The sequence below is a fragment of the Quercus suber genome, unplaced genomic scaffold (assembly GCF_002906115.3).
Source record: "Quercus suber isolate HL8 unplaced genomic scaffold, Cork oak 2.0 scaffold_416, whole genome shotgun sequence".
Classification (NCBI taxonomy): domain Eukaryota; kingdom Viridiplantae; phylum Streptophyta; class Magnoliopsida; order Fagales; family Fagaceae; genus Quercus; species Quercus suber.
This window is the reverse complement of record NW_027069867.1, coordinates 219,624-238,844: the sequence shown is the minus strand read 5'-3', so window position 1 is coordinate 238,844 and position 19,221 is coordinate 219,624. Positions and strand designations below refer to the sequence as shown.

At 34.6% G+C, this 19,221-nt stretch overlaps 3 protein-coding genes and 1 non-coding gene across 4 annotated transcripts; 2 read left to right on the top strand and 2 right to left on the bottom strand.

Annotated features, from left to right (window-relative positions):
- Window positions 1-9,053: 9,053 nt before the first annotated feature.
- Window positions 9,054-9,125, top strand: TRNAH-GUG (transfer RNA histidin (anticodon GUG)). The gene has a single exon. It is a non-coding gene; the product is annotated as a tRNA-His (tRNA).
- Window positions 9,126-9,267: 142 nt separating this feature from the next.
- On the top strand, window positions 9,268-10,153 carry LOC112017287 (dolichyl-diphosphooligosaccharide--protein glycosyltransferase subunit 4A). Its single transcript, XM_024049759.2, has 2 exons — window positions 9,268-9,402; window positions 9,837-10,153. The coding sequence occupies exon 2, from the start codon at window positions 9,837-9,839 to the stop codon at window positions 9,948-9,950; it is 114 nt and encodes a 37-aa protein (XP_023905527.1). The 5' UTR covers window positions 9,268-9,402; the 3' UTR covers window positions 9,951-10,153.
- Window positions 10,154-10,671: 518 nt separating this feature from the next.
- LOC112017267 (uncharacterized) lies at window positions 10,672-15,149 on the bottom strand. The gene is made up of 3 exons (XM_024049733.2): window positions 14,588-15,149; window positions 12,562-12,729; window positions 10,672-12,399 (listed from the first exon to the last, which is right to left on the bottom strand). The coding sequence occupies exons 1-3, from the start codon at window positions 15,110-15,112 to the stop codon at window positions 10,672-10,674; spliced, it is 2,421 nt and encodes an 806-aa protein (XP_023905501.1). The 5' UTR covers window positions 15,113-15,149.
- Window positions 15,150-18,676: 3,527 nt separating this feature from the next.
- Window positions 18,677-18,997, bottom strand: LOC112017265 (uncharacterized). The gene has a single exon (XM_024049732.1). The coding sequence runs from the start codon at window positions 18,995-18,997 to the stop codon at window positions 18,677-18,679; it is 321 nt and encodes a 106-aa protein (XP_023905500.1).
- Window positions 18,998-19,221: the final 224 nt, after the last annotated feature.

Below are 19,221 nucleotides of genomic sequence, written 5' to 3'. Positions count from 1 at the left end.
AATAAAGCAATTGAAGCTAGATTTAAAAGAGTGGTAATAGAAGGTGATGCTTGGAATGTTATTGCTCCTCTTAAAGACAAAAAGTCATCCTCTGAATGGACTATAGATGTAATATTACAGAATATTTTAGCTATTTGTAATCTATTGAATGATGTTTTTTTTTTTTCTTTTGTGAAAAAAGAGGGTAATTCCTCCGCTCATTTGCTAGCCCTTTGGGTTGCTTTTTATAACAACTCTGGGCCTGTTTTCATCTCTAATCCATCTTTGTTAATGGCTCAAGCTTTGGAAAGAGATGGGCTTAGGCTGATGAGTTCCATGTTGTACCAGACGTGGATTCCTTTTGAGAAATAAAGATGTTTATTCAGCCCAAAAAATAAAAAATAAATAAATAAATAAACAAATGTCAAATGCGCAATAAGCTAATTTTTTTTTTCCTAAGAGCTTGGTTAGCACTTAGCACTGAGCGTTGTGGTCGAAATTCTCTTCGCGGTTCTCACATGCCGGCCTTGGGAGTTCCTTGCATTCTCTCCTCTTGACGTTTGCCTCAATGGATCCCTTAATCGGTGTTAATCAAATTTCTTGCCAGTAAAAGAATCTTGGTGAGTATTGCTCTCCTTATTGGGATATTCTCTGCACACAAATTGATTGTTCGTGTTTCTGCACAACCAAATCTAATACAAGTAGAATTAACAAGACCTCTACGTAAATACTAAATAGTCTTTTAGATAGAACCTTTAAAAATGCTTTTGACAAGCTAGCACAAATAGAGTAGAAGAGCCCATTCGCATCCTGGGGTTTAGTAAGTTTTCATATATCCCTATGATAGGAAGAGCTGTGGGTTGGCCTTGCCGTGAAAGACTAAAGAGGATATAATAAGAGTTTTTTATAAGAATAATAACATTTATCAATGATAGTGTGATTGGAGCCTGTTGACATCCCCTCGCACCTAAATGCAGCGATACAAGATATTTTGAAGATTCATGAGGAAGCTCTAGATCAAAAATTGAATAATAATAAAAATAAAATAAAAACACTCTTTATTTTAATTAGAATGCTTCATAAAGGGCTAAGGAATATATTACTGTAGCTTTGGGAGCCTCTTACAATACTCAATTTAAGAAATGTTGGTGCCTACATCTTTTGATTGGATGATCCTGAAGACAAGCTTTTTTTCTAAGATCAAATCAAGAATATGGAAGTAGCTTTAAGGTTGCAAGAAGCAACTTTTGTCTCAATCTAGTGAGATTTTGATAAAGATGTAGTGCAATAGATTCCTATGTAAAGAATGTGTTGTTGTATTTACCCATTATTTTATGTGGACTGGCATTATCATTTTAAGAATTTGAATGTGTGGGGCCTCTATTTTCTCTATTTGTTTTTGGGCTCATAATGGGATGGAGTAATATTTTGAACACAAGAGGAAGCCCCTACTCTCGCCCTTTATAAGACAGCAATTGGCTCATTAATTTGCTATCTCCCATCTCTCTCTTCATCAGCTGTTAGAGCATTTGCAGCAGTGTAGGTAAAAAGCTATAATACTATATTTTGCCTACACTTTCATTAAAATCACGCTCCCGCAGTGGAGCAAAAGCTAAAATTTTTAGCTGATTTGCTATAGTGCACATCTAAGAGCATTTGCAGCAGTGGTGCGATAAAGGTATAATGCTATTTTTTTAGCTCTTATTCACCAAAAATACCTTGCAGCAGTGGAGCTAAATCTAAAAGATTTAGCTCCTCAGCTACAGTGCACATCTATATTTAGATGTGCACTGTAGCACACAGGTAAAAAAAAAAAAACTTTTTTATTACAATTCTCTCTCCTCCCTCATTAAATATATATTTCCTATTCTCTCTCTCTCTCCGGCTTCTCTTCTGTCTTCCTTCTTCCTCAAATTTTTTTTTTCTCTCTCGCTTGCCGCCAAGCTCCCTCATCTCCCTCATCCCTCAGCTCGCCGGCCAACTCTCTCATCGCCGATCTGTTCGCCGACCCAGCTCACCGACCCACCCCAAGCCCCATCGCCCACATTGATTCCGACGATGAAGCCCCCGAAGCCGCAAACGCTGAAACTCCGATGAAGACGACTCCTCCATTCGCACTTTCACCAAAGCTCGCCTCGACGCCGCCAACGCAGGTGGAGGCTCCGGTTCGGCTCCGCTCGAAACACGAAGATCAAGACGGAGAATTTGAGCTCCTCCGCCGCGGTTAAGATCGAGAATTTGGGTCCCACAACTCCGTCCGGGAGCTCGATGCCTGGAATCGTTGTTTAGAAGTGAGTGATTCAATGAATTGAGAATAGAAATGGTGTTTGTGGAATTTGTGATTGTGGTTACGGTTTTGTTTTTTTTATTTATTTTTTTTATTTTTATTTTTTTTTTATATGTTGTGTTGTGGTTGCTTTGTAGAGCGGTGGTTGTGGCCGGTGGTGTTGGTGGTGGTGGTGGTGGTTGTTGGAGTTGTGGCTGTGGCTGTGGCTGTGGTGATGGCAGAGGTGGTTGTGGTTGGTTTGTTGATGTTTTTTGGGTATTGTGATATATTATTTTATTGTAGGGGTATATTATTTTATTGTGATATTTATATTATTTTATTGCGTTGAAAGCTAAAATAAAACCACTGCTGCAGCATATGTGTAGGTAAAATAGATAAAGTAACTTTTATTGGTGCTAAATAGCTAAAATTATAGATGAGCTGCTGCGAATGCTCTAAAGATAGATGTGCACTGTAGCTTGGAGCAAAAACTAAAAAATCATTTTTTATTCATACGTACAACTTGTTTCTATTTTTTTTTTTCATTTATCAAATCCGGTCTTCACTCTATTCTCGCTCTCTCTCGTTCATCAACTCCGGTCTCACTCTCTCAACTCCGATCACCGACCCACGAAGCTCGCCGCCGATCGGAGTGCATGACTGGGTCACCGACCCACGAAGCTCGACTCAAGTTCACTCTCTCAACTCCGGTCTCACTCTCTCAACTCCGATTACCAACCCACGAAGCTCGCCGCCGATCGGAGTGCCTGACTGGGAAACCCATGGAGCTTGCTGCTGATCGGAGTGCTTGCTTGTGGATATTGGTTCTTTCACGCCGCCAGTGGTTATCACATTGCCGATCGGAGATTTGGGTTTTTTTTTTTTTTTTGTTGTGGGCTGCTGGTGGTGGTGGTGGTGGTGGTGGTGGTGATGGTGGTTGTGGGTGTGGTTGTGGTTGTATTTGACGGTGGGATATATTATTTTATTGTAGTGATTATATTATTTTATTGTGATATTTATATTATTTTATTATGTTAAAAACCAAAATAGATTCACTGCTGTAGCAGGTGTGTAGTTAAAATAGATAAATTGGTTTTTTGTGTAGCTAAATAGCTAAAATTTTTCATCCACTACTGTGGATGCTCTTAGGACAGAGAGTAGTTCTTCTCCTCTCTCACACACATGCACACCCTTACTTCGAGGGCTGGCTAAATGAATTTGAGAGCTCTAGGTGAAATCTTTAAACGGGGCTTTTTATTATATTTAATTATAAATTCATATATTTTTTTCAATTAAAATTTATTTTTCTTGTTTTTTGAGAGGCAAAATTACTAATTAAATTTTTGCATTCAAGTTCTGCTAACATTTCCTTTTCAATTGATAATATGGCTAATCCACTTAATCTTTCTTGTTATTAAAAAATATTAATGAATAAATGAAACACAATCTATAATAAATAAAAAAATTACAATTTAACTAGAATAATATAAATTTAATGTATAAAACAATAGAACTTGGTTTATCAAAAGCACAATTGCAGCTTTACTTAATATGATCACTTTACACTTTAAACCTACACAAATAAATTAAAATTAATATTAATACAAAGTAAATTATTCTAAATTTATAATCTTTTTATCAATACTCCTTTTTTTGTGTAGGATTGTAGCAGTAAACCTTTTTTTTTTTTAGCAAAATGTGTAGGACTAAACTTGATTGGATTTATTAAGACCAGCCCACTATCTATCCATACCACTAAATTTGACTTAAAAAAAAAATGTGTAGGACTAGGATGGATCCACCCACTTAAAGTATTAATGTCCATTTCATAGCCTTCTAGAGAATACTAAAGAAATCAGTACAAACAAAAGAGACTAAAGTTAAGAGAGTAAAGAGTATAACTAAACTAAAGTTAAGCCAAAAATGAGAATAAAAACCTACCAGCAAACCAAACCATGAAGAAGACGAAAGAGGCAAAGGGAGAGAAAACAAAAAACGAACCTGAAATGAAGATCTGTGAACACACCAAGTCTATTGCCAACACCAATTGATGAATAAGTCAATTAAAAAGAGTGTTTTTTTAGAATCAAGATGGAGAGAGTGAGTGTTTTTTTTTTTTCTTTCTTTTTTCTGCCTTTTGTTATATTTTCTTCTACATTTTGTTACTTATATTTTGAGAAAATCAGTGTCTCTCTTTCTCTCCCTCTCTACATTTCAAGTAATAAACATGGTTTTATTAATGAAATGTGGTACAAAAGTTTGATCCAGAGGATACTTGGATGTGGTGATTTTTTTTTTTTTTTTTTTGAGAAAGCTAAAGATTTGGTGATGTGATTAGACTTAATGTCATTTTAGCCTTTTTGTTTTGTGAGAAACGGTTAGAAATAATTTGTTGTTCTCAATTTTCAATTAAGGGCTTAAATAATTTGGGTGGGGTTTTACATATTTTGGACAGGCCTTACTCTTTTTTTTTTTTTTTTTTTCTTCAGATGAGAAAGCAACATTATATAATATATTAGTACTATTGGAGGCCCTCTTACAAGTGGGGGCCTTAGGTGGTGGCCTAAATGGCCTATAGGTTCAACCGACACTAATAGAAAAAACAATGAAATTTTTTCCCTGTACAAACCATACTTGACATGAAATAAATAATAAAAAATAGATCTTCCAATTGATAAAGCCTAAAGAAACAATAAAATCTTACAATATTTTCATAGTACTCTTGTTTTTAATTGAGATGGATCTTTGAATAATTTTTTTCTTTTTTTTAGCCAATAATGTACTAACACCTCAATTTAACACCTCAATTTATTCGAAAAATATTATGAGATTTCGTGGTGTTACTAAAACAACTCCTCCCAATTCAAATTCAAACAATCAACTTGATACAAAATATATGCCACCAAACTTGTTAAAGTTGTCTACACTCTTGACCAATATTCACTCTTTTTTTTCTTTTTCTTTTTTCACTTATCCAAATTTCCTTCTTTTCATTTCAAGTTCAGCCCGTGGAACTAAAATTACACAAAATAATAATAATAATAATAATAATAATAATAAAATGTCTTGTATGGTACCAAAACATTAAATCCATTACCTTTTTCTCCTTCATCTCTTGCATTTTCATAATTTCAAAATTTGAGTTTCTAGCATAAATCCAAAATTTTAAATAATTAGAAGAATAGAGAAAAGTTGAAATTTATTTTGAGCAATCAAATTATATCTCTAAACTGTATGTATATAGATTAATCTCTTACTTTAATGACTAATCTTCAGTAACTATGAATTAGATGTTTACAATTGTTTAATTTTAATAGATTTTGTATGACAATTACTGTTTGTTTATAATCTTATTATTAATATCGATTAATGATTTTAGATTTTTTTTATTTATTATTATTGTCTTTGATCTTGCCCCCTAAACTAAATCCCTTACTCCGTCATTGGATGCTATCGTGCATGATGTAGGAGGAGTTGTTGCAGTAATGAGATGACAATGTTTTTTGAGGGTTGATGTGATTAAGGTAAAATCCATGGCAATGTTACGTGCTATTTGATGGGCATAGGACCGTGGTTTATGGTAAATGATTGTTTAAGGGATTGCTATTTTTCAAAAGTTAATGCTTGCTTAAGCAACCCACGTTTGACTCTTACTATTAAGAATAGTCATTAATGATATTTGCCTCTGAGCACGCGCTCAAGTGCGTATTTAAAGGGTCTTAATTTTTTTTTTTTGGTAAAGATTAATTTTCATTCATTATAATTTGGAGTTACTACATTTTTCAATCACAAAAAATTCTTAAGGGTATGATAAGTGTTATGCATGTGTGTGAAATAATTTTTTTTGTATAAAAATCTCATCACACCCTCAGAAATTTTTGTGAATAAAAAATGAAGCAACCCCGAATTATGATGAATAAAAATTAATCTTTACAAAAAAATTTAAGAGTCTTTGAGCACGCACGTGAGCATGTGCTCAAAGGCTAGTAATCCAAAATTTTTTAGTTAAGAGGCTTTTTTTTAATTTTTATTTTGAATGTCAAAGCTTTTTATTTAATGCAATTTGAGATTTATGTGTTTGCCAATTATTGAAATAGATGGATCCGAGCATGATTAAATCTTGTATAGAAAAATGAACACACCTGAACCTACAGTCACACGTAAACATTTTTCCATCCAATTCAACATGTAAAATCCTTATGTAAAGCTTACCCACCTAAAAGGGTCCAATTCTACAAAAGTCCACGACTACAAAATAACATTTCACATGAATTTGTGGTCTTGTTTAACCAAGTGATTGCTTTGCATTTAGACCATTGGATAAGAGTAAAATTTGGAAGCATAAATTATCCATTAATTTAACCAAATTTCCAAACCATAAATAATTGGTGATGATGAATAATTCCAAATCCAGAATTTGTACCGAATTGATTACATAGTGTAAGTGTGTAACTATGATAATGTCATCAAGCAATTTTGGACTCTTTACATCCTTTTGATTGAGATTATCTTAGATTACTGTGTTTGCCAAGTATTTATAATAATAAAAAAACTATTTAATTAAGGATGAAAATTACATTGGTACATCAGAAATGACAGCTTGCATAAATTGAGCAAACGAATCTTCCAACCAATTACAATCATCGTTAATAAAAACAGCCTACTTTGCTAACATTATGCAACACTATTAATTTGGGTGGAAGAAAGCAATGAAGAAACAAAATGTATATTAATCTATAATTTGTTATTACAGAACTTCAAAGCTTGAACAGCAGGCAACACATTTGTTTCAAAGATGCCAACACCAATAGCAAACTGAGCAACATAATATGCAGCCTATAATGAAGTGTCCACATTCCACAATGCTTTGAATTGCAGAGCAACTCTACGGGAGAACCTTCAATGATCTTAAACCACATAGGATGCGGAGGAGTCCATTGAGTTGAATCCAACACATGCACTTGAATCATTGTCAAATCCCCACCTAGTCCCACAAAATCCATACCAAAATAGAAGCTTAAGCTTAAGAGAGTTAAGAAAATTATTTCTGAAGCCAATGTCTATGAAGCTTTTGTTCTTGCAACTTTACCTTAAATAAGGTTGGTTTTATACACAAATTATAGTGAAAGGCAGTCCCTTTCTAATTAAACATCTCTATATAAACTAATTGGGAATATCAAAAAAATATAAATGAAAGTTATAATACATCATGGTTAAAAATTATAATAAAAATTTGATATATACAAAAACTTAATAGATTTGTAAATATGGTTTCAACACCATTTATTTCATTTTGTTTAAAAGAAAAAAATAAAGAATTTATCACTACAGATTTCAACATCTAAAATTACATCCAAGTGGCACTGGTGCTAAACTACTAATAACAAAGAACACTGATTAACACCCTCCCGTTGAAGAAACACTTATTAATGCCTACCTGTGATTAATGCAACAAAGTATATCCATTCAAGTCAAAAATCATATAGAGGATTCTTGTGCTATGACTTACAGCAATTGAAGCTTCACCTCCTTCATGGGAGGCTTTAAGTTCAGTTTTTTTAGTAGAGTAATTATCCAAAACTTCCTTCAGTTATTTTAGCAGTAATTATCTGAAACTCTTGTCAAAGATAACATAGTTTTTTAATTTTTTTTTTAAGAATCTGAATATGGGTTGGGTTTTGACGTGGTATTTGAAATTTTTTGGATTTGTTTTTAACTTTTAGTTGTTTTAGTAGTAGTTATCTGGAACTTTTGTCATAGATTTGAAAGATTTTTTTTTTGGATAAATTTGAACGTGGGTTTTTTTTTTTTAGGGAAAATTTGAATGTGGTTTTTTTTTTTTTTTTTGAGAAACATTTGAATGTGGGTTTGAATGTGGTTTTTTTTTTTTAACATGTCTAACCCTACCATTTAAGTTTTACAAACTAATAAACTTAAAGATATTTTGGGCATCAAAATTGAGGATTTCGAATAGGAAAACCCCCTTAAATAATAGTATAAATAAGGATAAAATATTGTGACACTTCTTAAACTTTGGAGTAGTTGCATTTACACTTTGTGAACTTTAATTTTAGCCAATTTAGTATGTAATTTTTGGTAATGTAACAAATAGACCTCTAATTAAACTTTTATGTTGTTGGCGAAAGAAAAAGTTAAGAAGTCTATTTGCTACAATAACAAAGTTTATGTAGTAAATTGGGTAAAATAAAATTTTAAGGGGTGTAAATGTAACTACCCAAAAGTCCAAAAAATGTGAGGGCATTTTTCTCGTGATATAAAAAAGAAAATTAGGAATTTTAGAAATTAAAATTTCGAACTACTCCAAAGGTTTCTAATAGAGCTGCATATGCCATTGCCATAGCTCAAAAAGCCCAAACTTGGGAAGATTCTTGAAATTTGGTAAAGAATGTTGAGTTTTTATTAGAAGAAATTATATTTTTTCACTTTAAAACTAACCTCATTTTACACTTTGCCCTGTAAACTATCGAAATGAATGATCAACCTCTCAAATTTATAACTCTATAACACATTTAGTTTTTACCACAGAAAAAAAATAATTTAAAAAAAAAAAAAAAAAACTCAATAACACTTAACCCCTTGCTATCTGTTGTTTTGATATTAAAGGTGAGTTTGACATTAGTTTTAAGTTTTTAGCTTTTTATATACAGTTTTTTAAAACATCACTTTTGCTGCATTTTTTCACATTTTCAAACTATCAAACCGAACTGATACACACACAGAGATATGCCCAAGTAAATTTTTTTTTCATACTTATTTTAATACTAATTCGACTAATGTCCACCACCCAGTGGCTGTAGTTTAGTGGTAAGAATTCCACGTTGTGGCCGTGGAGACCTGGGCTCGAATCCCAGCAGCCACATTTTAACTTTCCTTTTTCTTCATTTTTTAAAGTTAGTGTTTCTGTAAAACTGGGCCCAATTGGGCCTGCCCATACTGCACATCACAATCCTCTTCAAATTAGCCCAATTTAAATACTCATTTTTTGACTGTTTTTTAAGATAGCCCGTTCCAATACATATAGTGATTCCGTTACCGTAGTCTCCAGATACAAAATACAAAGAGAAAGAGAGCTCTCATCACTTCTGCGTCTTCGTCGTCGTCAACCAGATCGTTGTAACAAATCCCAGCCTCACATCGTAAGCTTCTTCACCTCTTTTTCTCTTTAATTTCGCCAATTCATCATTTCGTGTTTACTCTGTTTTGTTTGATCTCAATATTTCGATCTCATTGTTCGTTTTTCGATCCCTCTTTTCTTTCTTTTACAATTTATGGGAGTCAAATTGGTATTTGGGGTAAAATTTTTGATCTGGAGCTGAAATTGGTAATTCGTAAATGGTAAATCTGATCTACCTAATTCAAAAAAAAAAAAAAAATCACAGTTTAATTTGTTCTCCATTTCAATTCAAGCCCTTGATCTCTGCTTGGATGCGTGATTAATTGGGTAACTTGTAGCCATGAGTCAATTTTCCCTAATCGATCTAAGCAAGAATGAGAAAACGATATTGTGATGTGTTGGGGGGTAAATTAATGGTGCTAAGTTGCTGTATTTGCGTGTTGTGTTGTGTTACAGATGATCGACGATCAGGACCTCGGCTTCTTTGCCAATTTCCTTGGAGTGTTCATTTTCGTACTGGTGATAGCATATCATTACGTGGTGGCTGACCCGAAATATGAAGGCAACTAACTAAGGTTTTCTGTCTTTTTTTTTTTCTGATGTGTTTGCAATAGAGATGTGTTGTTCTAGTTTTGTAGACCTTGAGCCGCTTCACAAAATGGGCGAAACTTGATGTAACCAAATTTTTCGCTTTGCTACATTGAATGTCGCTTTACTGCTTTATTTTCGTGAAAACTTAATCCATCCAGTAATAGATTCTTGCTTTGCATGCACATTTTGTTTGGCTGTATTTTAATTTTAGTGATGCTGTTAGGGATCGTGGTGGCGGTGTGGTTCTATGAATGTCCATGAAATTGTCAAGTATCAAATTCTAGTGTTGGCGGTTGGCACTCTTAGCCTTGTAGATTTGAGGTCCCATTTCTACTCTTGTCCAATTGCAAATAGGATGGAAATAAGTGTGGGTTTTCTTATTCTTGCATCATGGATTAGGCTTTCTGGTTGAGACCTTAATCTAACCAAATCACATGAGGTGTCGAGGAGAGGTAAAGCATTTGTGGTTTTGTGGTTTGTGATTTGGTTGGATGCCTAGAGATGCATGTTGTAACCTGACAGCCTTTCCATGTGGGACTCGTGAAATCTATTAATGGTTAGCCAAGAGTTTAGGTTTTCTATCTCTCTTTTCTTTCAGGCACCCACTAGTGTTACTAGGTTGTGGTGGTGCTGCTGCTGCTGGATTTATGAAAAGCAAGCACACTTCTGAATGTAACTAGGTGTTTGTAGTGCCAGTATATTATGTATGCAGGGCTTTAACTTTACAAGAAATTTCATACAAATCTATGTGGCTTGAAGGATTTTCCCATATGACTAGTTCTTTTACTTCATTCTTGATCTTCATTGTTTCTTTCATCAAAGTATTGATGCTGAACCCCAGCCCACCTAGACAAAGAATTGTTTCATTTTTAAGCTTGTCCTCACCATCACTGGTATAAATTTTGTCAGCCACTCTTCTTGAATGTTGGAAAAAAGAGGCTGCAATGTTCTCAACCTCTTCTTCTGAACTTGGAACCCTGATTGCATTCACATTTGTTGAAAAGAGGGGCTGCGATATGTTTTTCTTTTGCAACTCTTTTTCAAGTACTGCTAGAGACTTGATTGAAGTCACCTCTTCCAAGCATTTCAATGTAGAGCCAACTTCTTTCTTGAAATGCTCTAAAACATCATTGATATGTTCTTGGAACTCTTCCAAAGGAACTCCAACTCTCAGTGATTCTCGTGAGAGAAATTCAATTGTATGAGTTGCAATGAGTAATAGATCTACCATTTTTGATAAAGATCCTAGGAGGTTATTGTAACAAGCACCATGGAATGACAAGAACCAGAAATTTGGTTCCAACTTTGCTTCTGCAATCAACTTTTCTAATTCCTTGACTTGGGATCGTAGCTTGTTATGCCTTTCGCTCAATGTGGGAAAATTTGAAGAGCGAATGTTCTGTTTAGCAAAAACTATGTCTTTGAAGCATTCTTGAAGTGCACCTAAGCATGTGGACAGTTTAGTTTTGGCCAGAGTTGCTGCTCGAACCGGGTTCACAAGCAATTCCACTGTGATGAAACAAATTAACCCGATTGTAGCCTCAGCGATTCTGGCAATTGCAAACTCGCTAGGAGGGCCATAATCTTTCCTACCCAAGATTAATAATGCTCCTACATTTGCTGAAACTCCACCAGCTTGACCATACATCTGGCTATGTCTTAGTAAACTGCCAAAAATAATCCAAGGAAGAAGAGGTAAAAGCCGTAAAACCACATGCTTATGGAATATAAAGCAACACAGGACTCCATACACAGATCCCATTGCAGTCCCTTGGGCCCGAGCATTAGCAACCGCAAATGTTGCCTGTCGTCTTGTTACAAAACTAATGGCAATTGTGAGACCTGACCAGTATGCATTTTCTTTGTTATATATCAAACCAAATAACACAGCGAGACCCAAAGAAACTGAGCACTTGAATGCAAAAACCACTTGCTGGCTAGTTGGTCTTAATTTCAGAATGTTCCAGGTCTTTTGGAAGGGACACTTCGCTTGTTTTTCTGAATAACTTGATGACTCCATAGAGTCAATTTCTATAATGCAATTAGGATTTTGAGCAATGAGTAAGTTATATAGGAGTTCTATGCAATAGAAGAAGAATGAAACTGGAAAATCTTCAGGGGTTACCAAAGTGGCCTTAAGGTTCTGCTTGAATTTATCTGAAAATTTTCCTGTTCTTTCTGGAGCTGTTGTCGCACCAAAACACACAGACCACTTGGCTTGCTCTAGGTTTAAGCCTATTTGTTCTTTTAAACCTTGTAAGACATTTCTGAGCTCCTCATCTACCATGCCGATAGGGAAGGAATGGCAAGAAGTTACTGCAATTTCCATCCCTCTTATTGGTATTTCCATTTCTCTCAATTTTTCTCCAAGGTCCATGGAATTGGCTGTTACAAAACGCAACTGAGGTCTCTCCCACAGCAGGCCGTCCTGTTAGCAAAGAAATGACATTAGCTATTTGAAGTTTTGAACTACCGAAAGCTCCTAAGCAGAAAAGAAGCTAGGAAAGCTCAGCTACCAATAATAAGCAATAACATGCATTAGTAGAACAACTCCTTATATTTCAAACACAGTACGTGAATATTTGCTTACCAGATTATATTTGATGCTTTCAATAAACTTGGCTCCTGCTTTAGAAAGGGACTTTACTTGGGAGACTAACTCGAGTGCACTTGAGTTATCTTGAGCCGAGAAGGCCTCCGCTAAGAGATATAATCTTTTTGAAGCAGTTTCGGCATATAACTGACACGTTTTCCTCACCTGTAATATAGAACCCCTTGTCAACTTATTACCATCTATAAAGAGCGTGCATTTGCATCCGTTCGTCCAATTTTTTTTTTTTTTTTTTTATCTATTTTAGCATAAGAATTTACTTTTTTCATTTTACAAACTTATTTTTCAAAATACCTTACATCAAATTATCTATTTTATACTATGTTTCATTCAAATATCAATTTTTAAATTTTTTTTTTAATTTGATTCTCTTTCTGCACACACAACGACCACTATTCACTCTCTTCTTTCATTCTCAATATACATAAAAAAAGAATAAACAACTAAATGCAAAATAAATGGTGTCAGTGTAAATTTATATAGTTATTATAACAAATTTGTAAATTTACACAAATTGATATGGGTCATTTTTAGGCAAAATTATGTAAATTTTACACATTTTTCCTATTATATCCGGATTAATGTGAATGCTTTAATGAGCCAAATCATGTCCGGCACTCATTAGTATAAATCCTCGCTAGTATAGGGGGGAAAATTGGAGGTGTAAGTGAAGGAATCTAATGTTAAACATCTAATGTTAGTACCACTGGACAAATTAATAAAATCTCATAATAATGTTGTAATGGGCTGTCTTTGACAAGGTAGGAGTACTTTGATGTTGTAATTGTTAGGCGTGTCAGTAGATTGTAGTGAGTAAGTTATTTGAAGTGTATATATATATATATATAAATAACAAGTAATTGGGCGGTATAACATTTTGTTTAAAGTGATACTAAGTTTAACTTGAACACAATCATATATATATATATATATATATATAAGCAAATTAAATGAGATTTGGTTGGCAATCTTAGGTTCATATCAGCAAAAAAAGAAAAGAAAAAGAAAGAGGATTTCTTTACGCAAATAGGGTTCAGGATTCTGTTTATCAACTTGTTGAGCATATTTGGTGGTGTATAGCTATAAGGATGGGTTAGATATATGTCTACCTATGAGGCTTCCATAGAGCTTACTGTCCTAGATTGGAGGGGAAAAAAAAAAAAGCACGCTCCAGAGGATGCCAAATAGCTTGCACAGGACACCACTCTGGTCTCTGGCTAGCCCTGTGGCTTGTTGAGTTCAAGAGAGTCCTGACCCATGACCAAAAAGGTGGACATAGGAACAAAATCGAAAATACTATATGGAGTCAACTTGGAACAATTATGCTAAACTATACCTAATGAAACATGAATCGCATTAATTCCTTCCCCAGCAAGTTTGAAGCTGAACGAGTCAAGAAAATTCTCTCTCTATCTCCTTCCAGTTGGAGTGGCAGACATCGAGACGTGGTACTTTGGAAATTAAGCCTTCAAGTATGCATGCGTACTTTAGAAAATTGAAGATGCCTTCAGAATAAAGAGCCGCGGAAAATTGAGAAGCAAATATAATTCTGATTTATACAAGCTATGACTAAAGTTAGGTTCTGTCGGTTCATAAGAAATTAACTTTAATATTTTAATAAAAATTACTACTATGTTTAATATTTTATTTGAATTATTAAAAAGTTCTATAAAATCTTACAAATTAATTTGAAGGTTTATAAAGTTGCTAGCCTTTTCGCCATTTTTAGGTGTGAATATATGGAGTTAAGGTTATGTTATATTCTTAACACATAACTTATTTATTACATTGTCACTTTATAGATTTTTCCCCACCCATGTTGTTGTAGATCATAGAAAAATTTCTTTAAGGTCATGTTATACTTCCAAGCTTCAAGTTTCATGCACCCATTTCAACTATGGAATTGAACCAATCCTAAATCTAAGTAAAATTTTATAAAGTGAGGGAGACTGAACGATGCAGAACTAAACTAAATCCAGAAAGTAATAAAGCTTATACCAGTTACCTCGTTATAGGCTAGCCGAGGATATGGAAAGAACATAGCTAGGACAGAAGCAACAACTCCAAGGGCCGTACTTGATGCCATATGAATTAGGAGCTTAATGATTCCAGTTTGTGCACCATGAATCACAACCCCAACATACACAATCACAATCTGTCCAAACGCAATTCGTTTAGACATCAAGTGTGTAGACTCCGGCAACGCCACCACAAACGTACAAAGAGTCACTCCCACTGCTGCTAAGCTATTAGTGAACCGAGCAGGACCAACTAGCCATAAGCTTGGTATAGAAAGAATCGTAACCTGAATTGTAGCATAGATAGCATGCCAAAAACTTCTTAGGGTGTCACCAAGTGTCGCGTCTGATACGATTAAGATAGTTGTCAAATAAGAGAAAGCTGGATATGCTAGTAAGCGTTGGAGAGTTTCTGGACCATAGAGGGTGGTGCAGCCAACTATGGAGCAAGCTAGAATGGTCCTTAACGCTGAGCAAAGACGCACGCGCCACAGTAAATGGGTTGGGTTCATTGAGTATAAATGGGTGGCAACAATCGTGTGGTGTCCAGAGCTGGGAAAAGGGTTTTGTAGTAGAGAAATGACGTATTGGTCTTTTATGGGAGAAAGAAACCCTGCCAGAAAGTTAACAGTAATTAATAGTTTCATGGAAAATTGAAATTAAATATAGTATCTATAGAAGGAATATAATCCGAGCTAGTAACTGGATTTTTCAAAGTTATTCTAGTATGTTGGAGGTGCTGCCATGCAAGCCACTATATATGGCAGGTAGACGTACGATTGCGACTTGGCGGAGTAAATTAAAAGTGGAGTGACCCTTGCGTATCAAGTTTCTCCTCGTGTTTGATAAGTGATTGGATAACACATAACAAAGCATCAAATTTGATGATACACAAAATCGTTAACCTATCGTCTTAACTTATAAGAAGACTTGAAAAATGAAACGCTTAGCGTGGTGCCTGTCAAAAACCCTATAATGGTTAAGTCTCAGGCTATTCACCACTTGTCTATACCCGACAAATTTGCATGATCTAATGCCATCTAACCCAAAAACTATTTAGTCCAAGCGATGGTTAGGTCGACGGCAGGTCATTGCTGCAAGGAACCGAAGAGATCAGTCTGAGTTGCGGCTTGGCCATCTAAGACACCAACAAAACCAACGAACCCAACCCGTTGACGACTGGTTCTTTCTTCTTGACAAATCTCGAAATTTGGATAAAAAATTCAGTAAGTTTTAACTCTTTCTTCACCGATTTAAGGAGATCTCAACCAGATTTGACATCTCAACCGCTGCCACAAACCTTACTTCGGTCAACACCCATTTGACACCCAATGAGACTCAATCTGAAGCTCCTTCATTATTGGCTGTAAGTTTTGATCTTCTCCATCTGAAATGGTTAGGTCAAGTACGGGTTGGGCATAAACCCAACTCGGATCGACTAGTGGACACCCTTAATTAAGTTAGAAACTGACAATAATCTCCAAGAACTCTATAAGTGTGAAAGTCAAGAAATTATGAATGTAACTTGGAATGGAGGAAGCATGGTGCCTATATAGTGGTCTAGGGCTGACCACATTCCCAAAAATTTAGGCACTTCCCTTGTAGGGAGCATAATGGAAGGAGTGGAGTTAATGACACCAAGATCTTCAAGTTCAACTTCCCATGCTTAGTGCATATGAATCTATAGGAAGATCTTTTGCATAGTGTGCAATAATTCTTGTATGTGGGTAAGTATAGAATGGAGTTCATGTATCACTTTAAGGAGTTAAGTGCCCTCATTTGTCCGTCTGTATGGGTGTCAAACGAATGAATATGGTTGGATGACTCACATCAGTGGACTGAGCTTGCAATGGTTTAGCTAGCTACTCAGTCAAACATGTTAGATGAGTAGCACGGACAAAATGGGCAAATGCCCTTTTCTCCCAAACTAAACAGTGTTTCGCCCTTTTTTCAAACTAATTAGGAAAATGCTTATCTTTTGTAACTCGATTTGTGATAAATCGAGTTTAAAAAAAAAAAAAAAAAGTATGGAGCCCTATAACGACTTTTTAAGGAGCCTATAGTGATATTTTAAGGATCTATAGTGGCGTTTTGTAACTCGACCTCCATAAAATCGAGTTATAGGCAATTTCTATTTTTTATTTTTTATTTTTTTTACCTATAACTCGATTTCATGGAGATCGAGGTCCAAAACGCCACTATAGGTCTTTAAAACGTCATTATAGGCTCCTTAAAAATGCACTATAGGGTCTAACTCGATTTATCTTAAATGGAGTTTCAAAATATGGGTATTTTCCTAATTAGTTTAGGAAATGAGGCAAAACACTGCTTAGTTTGGGAGAAAAGGGTAAAAGCAAATTTTGTCATGAGTAGCACATGCCAGACAAGTCTAGTTGTCAGACAGTTCTAGCATAAATATTCCCTGTCAAAATTCTTGGAAGGACAAGGCAAGATTGGAGGATGGAGCATACGAGTTCTACTTGTATTTAATTAATATTTATGTATTATTTTTAATGGGGTATAGAAATGTATTATTAGCATTACAATTGCCACACTCATCCTTGGGGCAGTAGTTTACAAGTATAAGTGCTTGTAAGGTGTGGAGAGTAAGGACCGGAGCTCAAGTCTCCAGAAGAAAACTTCACACACATATACACTTAGATTAAGTTAGAGTAAAATTTCTACCTTGTATAAAAAAAAATAAAAAAAATCAGTACAATTATTGGACTAAAACCTTAAGAATTCATTCAAAAAGTGGAACCTTAAAGTTAATTAAGTTATTAACGATTTATATACATAATAGTCAGATAGTATAAAATGGCCAATGAAGCGCTAGATTGGCAGTTCAAAGCGTATGAATTATACATTTTATTTGATAGATCAGTTAGCATATTATAAAAATTAAGTATGCATTATTCTCCATTATTAATTTAGATGGAGTCTATTCCACCGAATATTTATTGCTTTACTGAGTCGAATTTATTAGCCATTGAATAAAGTCATGCTGAATTGATCCTTAAAAAATAAAATAAAATAAAATTCAGTGTTAATAGTTAATACTTGTGTCCTCATACGGACGGTCGGTAATTGGCCTTTATATTTGTGCTTTACCCAAAATGCCACCATTACGGGGGAATGTTTGTTCATGTTTTAGACTGTGATTTCAAAAATTGGATTGAGAAATTATAGGGTCTTCTGGTAGATCACGTTATTTGTTCACCATTTCACTAAAAAATTTCTACTTATTTAAAATTATTAAGTCAGTAATTAATTTTTGTTTAAAATTTTTTTCTAATTAGCAATTTTAAACAAGTGGCAGTTTTTTAGTGGAATGGTGGACTACATCACTTGTCCACCATGTGAATCTTATAATTTCTTAATTGTAAGAGTTAACAAACACTCTAAATAAGTGAGATGAGTAAACTAAAATTTTCTAACTAACAATTTTAAACAAATAGTAGTGTTTTAGTAGAATAGTAGACTATATCATTTATCCACCACGTAAGTCTTATAATTTCTCAATTGTAAGAGTTAATAAAAACTCTAAATGAGTGAGATGGGTAAACTTAGTGGAATCCGCAGATCAAACTATTCCACCTCGAATCCTATTATCATCAATCATCAATGAATTAGAATGCTTTTTTGACGGCGTGACTTGTGATGCCTATTATTCAATTATGGAGTCTAGCCTCCAGGAAAATTCCAAAGAACTTGTAGGACGAATCAGTTCTACCTCTTTTTTTTGCAAATAGTACACTGCTTGGGCAACAAAACATAAAAAGAACATTAAAAGTTGAACCTTATCCCCTGTACAATGCTAACCTCTAATTTTGGAAAAGAATCTTCTTTATTTTAAATGGGTTCACTTTACTGTTCATAATAAATATTTCAAATCTTAAGATATAAGAGTATCCATAGTAGTGGTGTTAAAAATTAAGCTATTTGGCACCACAAAAAGTTACTTTATCTATTTTACTTACTCGCATGCTACAGCAGTGGATTTATTTTATCTTTTAACACAATAAAATAATATAAATATCACAATAAAATAATATATCTACTACAATAAATAATAATCACAACCACTCGCAACTGCTATTGCTGCCACTACCGCCGCCACTACCGCTGCCGCCACTGACTCTTCCACCGCCACCACAATCGCTACCGCTGCCATTACCACGTCCACTACCGCCGCCACTGACTCTTCCACTGCCAACACCAATGCCACCATTGCCGACTCTTTCGCCGCCAATGCCACCACCGCCTCCATCGACTCTTCCACCGCTAACTCTTCTGCCTCTTCCATCACCGCCGCCACATGATAGAATAATATATTCTCTACAATAAACAACAATCACAGCCACTGCCACCACCACTGTTACTACCACCACCGCCATCGCTTTCGTCACTATCAAAAAAAAAAAAAAATTCACCAATATTATATAGTAATAACCTACTACTTAAAATTTATTGCAAAAATATTATGGTAACATTTCTTAATTTTAATTTCTTATTATTCTTTATTTTATTTTTCCCATTATCTTATTTGGTTTCATCCAAATACACGTTTCTTTCTTCTCCTTTTTTTTTTTTTTTTCCTCTTTGTTTTTCTCCTCCACAC

Bases quoted from the DNA above. Each gene is read 5' to 3' on its own strand.
- LOC112017265 (XM_024049732.1), bottom strand. From the start codon at position 18,997: ATGGCGGTGGTGGTAGTAACAGTGGTGGTGGCAGTGGCTGTGATTGTT.
- LOC112017287 (XM_024049759.2), top strand. From the start codon at position 9,837: ATGATCGACGATCAGGACCTCGGCTTCTTTGCCAATTTCCTTGGAGTG.
- LOC112017267 (XM_024049733.2), bottom strand. From the start codon at position 15,112: ATGAACCCAACCCATTTACTGTGGCGCGTGCGTCTTTGCTCAGCGTTA. The intron at 12,730-14,587 runs GTAACTGGTATA...TCTATATTACAG, and splicing joins CTCGGCTAGCCTATAACGAG to GTGAGGAAAACGTGTCAGTT. The intron at 12,400-12,561 runs GTAAGCAAATAT...CTTTGCTAACAG, and splicing joins AAAGCATCAAATATAATCTG to GACGGCCTGCTGTGGGAGAG.